The sequence below is a fragment of the Carlito syrichta genome, unplaced genomic scaffold, assembly GCF_000164805.1.
Source record: "Carlito syrichta isolate Samal-C Ts95f unplaced genomic scaffold, Tarsius_syrichta-2.0.1 Scaffold309730, whole genome shotgun sequence".
Classification (NCBI taxonomy): Eukaryota; Metazoa; Chordata; class Mammalia; order Primates; family Tarsiidae; genus Carlito; species Carlito syrichta.
Genome location: NW_007253826.1, coordinates 495,261 through 503,467, shown reverse-complemented (window position 1 = coordinate 503,467; position 8,207 = coordinate 495,261). Strand labels below are relative to the sequence as shown.

General features: G+C 47.4%; 1 protein-coding gene across 1 annotated transcript in view; it reads left to right on the top strand.

Moving 5' to 3' along the window:
• The first annotated feature begins 764 nt into the window (after positions 1–764).
• The window catches only part of KIF2C (kinesin family member 2C), a 26,651-nt gene continuing 19,208 nt past the window's right edge, over positions 765–8,207 (top strand). Inside the window, 5 exon segments of the mRNA XM_008067660.2 lie at positions 765–938; positions 1,773–1,867; positions 4,221–4,322; positions 4,485–4,533; positions 7,896–8,018. Of these exon segments, the coding sequence (XP_008065851.1) occupies positions 869–938; positions 1,773–1,867; positions 4,221–4,322; positions 4,485–4,533; positions 7,896–8,018 (439 nt within the window). The 5' untranslated portion in view covers positions 765–868.

Here is an 8,207-nt window from a genome sequence, read left to right as displayed (position 1 = left end):
GACTGGAGTGCAGTGGCACGCTCCCAGTCACTGCAGCCTCGACCTGCTGGACTCCAGCGATCCTTCCACCTCAGCCTTCCAAGTAGCTGGAACTATACAGGCATGCGCTACCACACCCGGCTAATTTTTTTGATTTTATTGTAGAGATGAGGTCTCGCCAAGTTGGCCAGGCGGGTCTCGAACCCACAGGCTCAGGCAATTCACTCACCTCGGCCTCCCAAAACGCGGGATTACAGGTTGAGCCACCGAGCCCGACTTGTCACTTACCTTTTGCTCCGTTCGCATTAGAAATGTTAGGCCAAGGAGGACAGGAACTAGGTGTCTAGTTCATTCCATCACGCAGCACCTTGCCTAGCACGTGGTAGACGCAACAAATCTCGGATGAATCAGTGTCTTCCTGGCATTTTATATATAACCACTGGAGTAAAAAAAATTCTGCTCCATTGTACAATAAGAAAAACCAAGAGTCAAGCTTTTAACTGAGCTAGTAGCTGAAGGCAGAATTATAATTCATGTCTACGGGATCCCAGAGACCCTCACTCTCAAACACCAGTCATTCGGCTAGTACAATGTGACCCGGCAGAGTCCTCAAATCCAGAGAGGTGGCGGTATTCCCAGTAGGCACAGTGCTCGGAGGCGTGGCCAGGCAATGGGACGGCCTGGGTGCCGGAAGACAGATCGAAGACTACATATCCCAGAAGGCTCGGCAGGGCGCCGCTGATTGGCGGAAGCGAAACGGTGGCAGCGCGATGACGTTCAGGGACGCTCGCGCGCGGGATTTAAACTGCGGCGGTTTACGTGGCGTTAAGACTGCGTAGAATTGTGGTTTCCTGGGCCTTCGCGTTTCTCTTCCCGGCCGACTTTCCGAATGCTCATGGACCCGTCGCTACAGGCCCACCTGTTTCCTGGTGTCGCCATCAAGATCCAACGCAGTAATGGTGAGGAGCGGGGTCCCGAGGCCAAGGCGACCCGTGGGAAGGCTGAAATTACTGCCCCGCCTGCAAGCGGCAGGCCTTGAGACACTGTTGGAGATTCCTCTCCCAACACACTCTCAGGGTCCGGGTCTCTGTATTGGCAGTCAATCTTCCGGGGCTCAGGTGCTTGACTTGGGTCCCTTCCTCGCCCTCAGGGAGAGGGCGGAACTTTCCCGCGGTCTTTGGACCTCCCAGAGAAGTTAGGATTAGATTAACTTCCAAAGTTCTCTCCTGAAAATACTTTGCTCTTCTAGGGACTCGGCTTTCTGGCCTCTCTTTTAACAAATATTGCCCAGTGACCGTATGTCAGGCACTGGGATTCTGGATAAACGAGACACAACCCCTGCTCTTGAGGAGTTGTAATTCAATTCCCTCTTTTGGTTAAGCAACTTCTGACAGGCCTAATACCTGTGTCATTAGGAAAACGGTCAGACATGACCTCTAGAAGTCAGTTAGGAAAAGAGGGCCAAATCCTCAGTGCTGTCTTGAGGAACAGTTTACCCGAGGACTATAGGGACCACCTTTTGTGTGCTTTTTTGTAGGCTCTGTCTTGAGTGGAGATGAATCCTTATGCGGTGCAGCTCGATTTTAAGACCTGTCCCTTGCCCACCTCACTGTGGCATATTCTAAAGGTGAAGCCCCAGGAGGTTTATTTATCTATTCGTGTAAAAAAAAAAAAAAAAGATAAAAAGGCAGCTGCTCCTTTGTTCAAGTAAACTCCACATTGGTCATCTCTGTGGGATCTTAAAATTGAAGCCCTCATAAAACAGATGGATTACTGTCCTTTTCATGCTTTAGGCTTAATTCAGAGTGCTATCATAAGGACTGTGGACTTGGAGAAATCCTGTGTTTCAGTGGAATGGACAGAAGGAGGTGCCACAAAGGGCAAAGAGGTAGGTTCTAGAAGAATGCCTCTACCACATTTAATATCTTCCTATGCAAAGAATCTATGTGGAAATAGGATTTGTGAGAGCCTGATTTCTGATGCTGTGCTCCTTAATCTAAAAAATGATCCTCTTTGGTTGTATTGGGGTTTTATTTAGTCAGACCTCTTCTAAATTGAAGCAACAATTTTTGGTATGGTTGTAGAAACCAAACTGCACATAATCCTAAAACCTTGTTCGCTCAAGCTAAGTTCTGGGTGCACACTACCTGTGATATCAGTTTGGGGAGCAAAATCAATACCTCAATTGAGGAGACAAAAGTACATTTCTGAAACACCAAATAACAGAGGGCAACTTGTGATGAATGGCACAGATGAGTAATGCTAGAGCAGCTCACAGGTGGAAACTCCTTGAGGATGGGTTGGGCTTGGGGGGTGGGAGTGTGAAGGCTTTGCTGAAGCAGCAAGATGAAACACATGGGGACCAGTTAAGCTGCCCAACACTTTGGGAAGCCAAGGTGAGAGGAGTGCCTGAACCCAGGGGTTCGAGACCAGCCCGGGGAACTTGGTGAGACCTCGTCTCTACAAAAAATTAGCCGGGCGTGGTGGCGCATGCCTGTAGTTCCAGCTACTTGGATGGTAGAGGTGGAGAGGTCACCTGAGCCCAGCAGGTCGAGACTGTGGTAACTGAGCATGCCACTGCACTCCAGGTTGGGTGACAGACTGAGACTCCAACTCAAAAAAAAAAAAAAAAAAAAAGGGCTGGACTCGGTGGCTCAGCCTGTAATCCCATGCTTTGAGAGGCTAAGGTGAGGGAATTGCCTGAGCCCGCGGGTTCGCGACCTGCCTGGGCAACTTGGCGAGACCTCGTCTCTACAATAAATCAAAAATTAGCAGGGCGTGGTAACGCATGCCTGTAGTTCCAGCTACTTGGAAGACTGAGGCAGAAGGATCACTGGAACCCAACTAGTCTAGGCTGCAGTGGCCGGGAGTGGCCACTGCACTCCAGTCTGGGTGACAGAGTGAGACTCCAATTCAAAAAAAAAAAAAAAGAAAGAAAGAAAAAAGAAATAAGTCTCTTGTCGGATCTTATCCTAGTTCAAATATTGCTTTTGTCCAAACTTTTTAGTGGGGCATTCAGAGCCTTTTCAAGATCTGACCCTAATGACCCTTTTTTCTTTGTACCACACACTCTTCCAAATATCCTATGCCCTGGCAAATGAGGCTGCCCACCACTTGTGACTGTGCATGTTACCTTGTTGCCTTCACAGTCTCTTATTCCTTCCTCCCGGGATGTTAACCCTAAATCATCAGTTAATTTCAGAGCTAGGGCTAGAACTTTGGTTTCCTGTGTTTATGCTCTTTATAGTTTGGGTGTTGGATTGTGGGAGTGCCAGAAATGTGTCTAGAAGTGTGGTCACAGAAGTACTTGCCAACTTTCAATGATTCTGTCCTCGTCTCATCCCATTCGGCTCTTCCTTTGATTACCTTCTATCACATTAGAATTTTTGTTTACTGAAGGCAAAGATGATATATGTCTTAATTCATCTTTGAGTAACTTCCCCCAGCACGCTACTGTCTTGCTGGTGCCTAATAAATGTTTGAATAAGCCAGCCAATATAGATTGCATATCTAGGCAGTAAAGCCCTTACCAGGAGTACATTCTTCAACTCTATCACATTTTGAAATACAGACAACCAAGTTGGAACTAATTGGGCATGCTTGAACCTGCTGTGATGTTATGCTGGTGAAGTTTGGGGGAAGTTTGAGTTGTTCCTACAGGATTACAAGACTCTGATGATGTAAACCTAGAATTATGACCTCATTGTGGGCGCAAGCAGGAAATAGGTAAGGCATGAGCAGGAAGAAGTTTCTGGGCCCAGTAAAAAATGTAGGTAGACTTAGCATTAGGTAGCAGCTGTTGGGAACTTGTCCCCACTCATAAGATCCTGAAGCGCCCTCTGTTTACTCTTGCCAGTCAGTTAGAACTTGCTTCTGCCTCTGTGTTAGCCAGCAAGAGGTATTTCGAGGGCTGTGCCCAGCAGTACCCCACTGTCCAGCAGAACAGTAGGGGAGCGAAGTGGCCTAGATCTACTGTGGACTACCCGACTGTTTGCCTGCCTGTCTGCCATCTCTTCACCTCATTCTTAACACTGACATCTACCGTTGGCTTGGAAATCAGAAACCTATAGCCATCTAGATGGTAAACCATTACGAAGGAGTAATTATTTGTTTTATAGCTATTCATACTTAGTGGAACTTAAAGTTGGTAAAGTTTGGATCTAAGGGTAATCTTGGCTACAGAGATTCATCTGGATTGAACACCTCTGTTGTTTCACTGAAACTTTGGCTTGCTCTTACAGATTGATTTTGATGATGTGGCCGCAGTAAATCCAGAACTTTTACAGCTTCTTCCCTTATACTCAAAGGACAATCTGCCCCTGCAGGAAAATGTAACAGTCCAGGTGGGTGCCTGCCATCTGGCTGCAGCCAGTGCTCCAGAGGATTTACTTCTCTTATTGGCTCTTTGCTGATTATTTTTCTGGGACTGCCTGGGACTTCAAAACAGTGCATGGGCCTTTGAGAATTGATAAGAACCATGTCTTGTGTTTTGTTTTGTTTTTCAGAAGCAAAGACACAGATCAGTTAACTCCAAAATCCCTGCTCCAAAAGAAAGTAAGTGAATTTCTTTTTTTCCCCCCTAAGTCGGAGTCTTACTCTGTCACCCAGGCTAGAGTGCAGTATCACAGTCACGGCTACCGCAGCCTCAACCTGCTGGGCTCATGCGAACTCTTCCGCTTAAGCCTTCTAAGTAGCTAGAACTACAGGTGCATGCCACTATGCCTGGCTAGTTCTTCAATTTTTTAATTTTTTTTTTTTTTTGAGTTGGAGTCTCACTCGGTCGCTCAGACTGTAGTGCAGTGGCCGCTCCTGGTCACTGCAGCCTCGACCTGCTGGGCTCCAGCAATCCTTCCACCTCAGCCTTCCGAGTAGCCGGAATTACAGGCGCGCACTACCACGCCAGGCTAATTTTTTTTTTTTAATTTATTGTAGAGATGAGGTCTCGCCAAGTTGCCCAGACGGGTCTCGAACCCGCGGGCTCAGACAATCCACTTACCTCAGCCTCCCAAAGGCGCGGGATTATAGGCTGAACCACCAAGCCCAGCTAATTTTTTGAATTACTATAGAGATGAGGTCTCTCCAATTTTCCCAGGTGGGTCTCGAACCCGCGGTCTCAGGCAATCCACTCACCTCAGCCTCCCAAAGTACGGGATTACAGGCTGAGCCACCGAGCCTGGCTAATTTTTAAATTTATTGTAGAGGTAAGGTCTTACCAAATTGCCCAGGCGGGTCTCGAACTCGCAGGCCCAGGCAATCCACTCACCTTAGCCTCCCACGGCGTGAGATTACAGGCTGAGCCATCGAGCCCAGCTTAACTGGATTTCTATTGGATTATTATCATGGAGTTTGTACCAGGAATGCTGTTTCTAGGACTCAGAGGTGTGGAAGCTCCACTTGATCATGTGACTTCTATGACTGAGTGCTGCCCTGTGTTCCAAACATCTTTCCTGGTGAGGACAAATCCAACCTATAGCTATTAGGCCAGCCTCTAAGGGACCTGGTACATTTGGGAACTTTATTGCGTGACCTAGAAACCTTTCCTGTAGAATCCAGGGTCTGATGCTGAGGAGAGAAGAATCAGCCACTGGCAGGCTTATTTTCTTCCCTCAGGAGAACAAGTTCTCTTGGAGTGAAGCTTTGAGAAAGGCAGTGTGTTTAGACATGCAGTCAATGGTGCTATGGAGATAGCGGCTGGGGCAGGGAATAATAATAGCAATGCCTCATGGTCTAGGAGAAGGTTGGGCACTCTGAGGAAGTAGCTAGGCTAAACCTACTTGGCTATATGCCAGACTATTGGTGGGTAACTGCCCAAGAAACCCAGCTTATTACTCAGAGACAACTATACCCTCAAGACTGGTGAGCCTGCAAAGCTATCTAGATCCAAGGGTTATCACTACCATGAAATGATCTAGTTACCTCAGGGACCCAGAGAATACTTGGCTGGAGCTTCAGGATCTGGGGGCCCTGGGTGAAGGGTGGTACCTTGCAAGCTCGACCTGGGCGTGGGTGGTACTGTGCTGACCCTCTCTTGGTGTACTATAAGTGCCTGCAGGAGAGATGGGAATGACAACAATCTCATTCCATATGCATGTCCTCAAGGGATATTGCCACAGCTCTTTTTTTTTTTTGAGTTGGAGTCTCACTCTGTTGCCAAGACTGGAGTGCGGTGGCCGCAGCCTTGACCTGCTGGGCTCCGGCAATCCTTCCACCTCAGCCTTCCAAGTAGCCGGAACTACAGGCATGTGCTACCATGCCCGGCTGATTTTTTGATTTATTGTAGAGATGAGGTCTCGCTTCCCAGGCGGGTCTCGAACCTGCGGGCTCAGGCAATCCACTCGCCTCAGCCTCCCAAAGGCGCGGGATTACAGGCTGAGCCACCGAGCCCGGCACCACAGCTCCTTTTAATGGAAAAAAAAAATTCATAATATACATGCTATTCAATAGTAGAAACGAAACAAGATTACAAATCATTTGGGAAATAAAATTATAAAAATTCAAGACATGGATTATACAGAGCTACCAGCCTAAATGTATGACATTCCGAAATTCAGCACAAGTTGGTGTTTGCCTACATAACACTATATGTTCTGTTTTCAGATATATGACTTCTTGTATTTTATAGGTGACAAATTGTCTTTTTTTTTTTTTTTTTATGGAGTCTCACTCTGTTGCCCAGGCTGGAGTGCAATGGCATGCTCACAGTCACTGTAGCCTCGATCTGCTGGGCTCAGACTATCCTTCCGCCTCAGTCTTACAAGTAGTTGGAACCACAGGCACACACCACTGCCTGGCTAATTTTTTTATTTACTACACACACAAGGTCTCGCCAAGTTGCCCAGGCTGGCCTCAAACCTGTGGGCTCAGGCAGTCCTCTCACCTTGGCCTCCCAAAGTGCTGAGATTGCAGGCGTGAGCCGCTGCACTCCAATGTTTGTCTTTATGGAGGAGAACTATGTAGATGAGTAGAGATTGACAAGAATTCAAGTGTAAATCAATAGTTTTTCTCAGTTAAGCAGTCTTCAAAGATTCTAGAAAATCATTGTAGCTAATTCCGTAGGTTTCTGATGATGTGGCCCAGGCCTGGCTCTGTGAAACATCCTGGGGCTGTGAAAAAAGCCCAAACTCTAATCTGACAGCCCTGGATTCACATCCTGGCCTTGGCACATTGGACAAATTACTTAATGTGTCTGATCCTTAATGTCCTCTTCCATGGGCATTTTTTTTTTTTTGAGTTGGAGTCTCACTCTGTAGCCTAGACTGAAGTGCAGTGGCATGCTCCTGGCCACCGCAGCCTCAGCCTGCTGGGGCTCTGGCAATCCTTCCACTCAGCCTACCAAGTAGCCAGAACTACAGGCGTGCGCTATCACACCTGGGTAATTTTTGATTTCTTGTAGAGACGAGATCTTGCCAAGTTGCCCTGGTGGGTCTTGAACCCGCAAGCTCAGGCAATCCACTCGCCTTTGCATCCCAAAGTGCTGGGAGTACAGGCTGAGCCACTGAGCCCGGTCTGAGAATATATATACTATTTTGAGGTATAGGAAGATTGTACAATGGTAGGTACCACTGCTATCAAGGTGAATAATACTTTTTCTCAATGACTTCTATGAGGTCTCTCTCCAGAAATTATTTCAAATTGGCTGTAGGTCCTTCCATTTACTCAAGACAGATATTCCTGTGGGAGATATTTTTGCCCTTAGGAGCTCCTGAATTTGCAGAATGTAATCACATAGGTTTTAGAGTCATTGGTACTTGGTCTTTCTAATTTTTTCCTTCCCTTGGGGAAGGAATATGGAAAGTTGGTGGGCTCCTTTCCTGGTTGCCGAGATCCATCTCACCTTGTGCAGAGCCTTAGAGTTTTGCCTCTGACCGCCTTTCTCATCACACAGTACTGACTGGCTACTGCTCTTGGTTCTCCAGGACTTCGAAGTCGCTCCAGTCGTATGTCTACCGTCTCAGAGGTCTGCATCAACACTCAGGAGAATGATATGGAGGTGGAACTGCCTGCATCTGCCAGCTCCCGCAGGCAGTTTTCAGTTCCCAGTGAGTAATGAATATGCTTCCCCGTTTGCAGCCCTGGAGCAGGCTCCTCACACGTTGCTCAGTGTCTGTGCTGGAACAGCCTAGGAATCCTCCACTACCCCAGATTTAGTACTGTTCTGCTCCTGCCCGGCCCACACTGCTCCTTATCTGGAAATCATCTCATTTTACTTTTTTTTTTTTTTTTTTTTT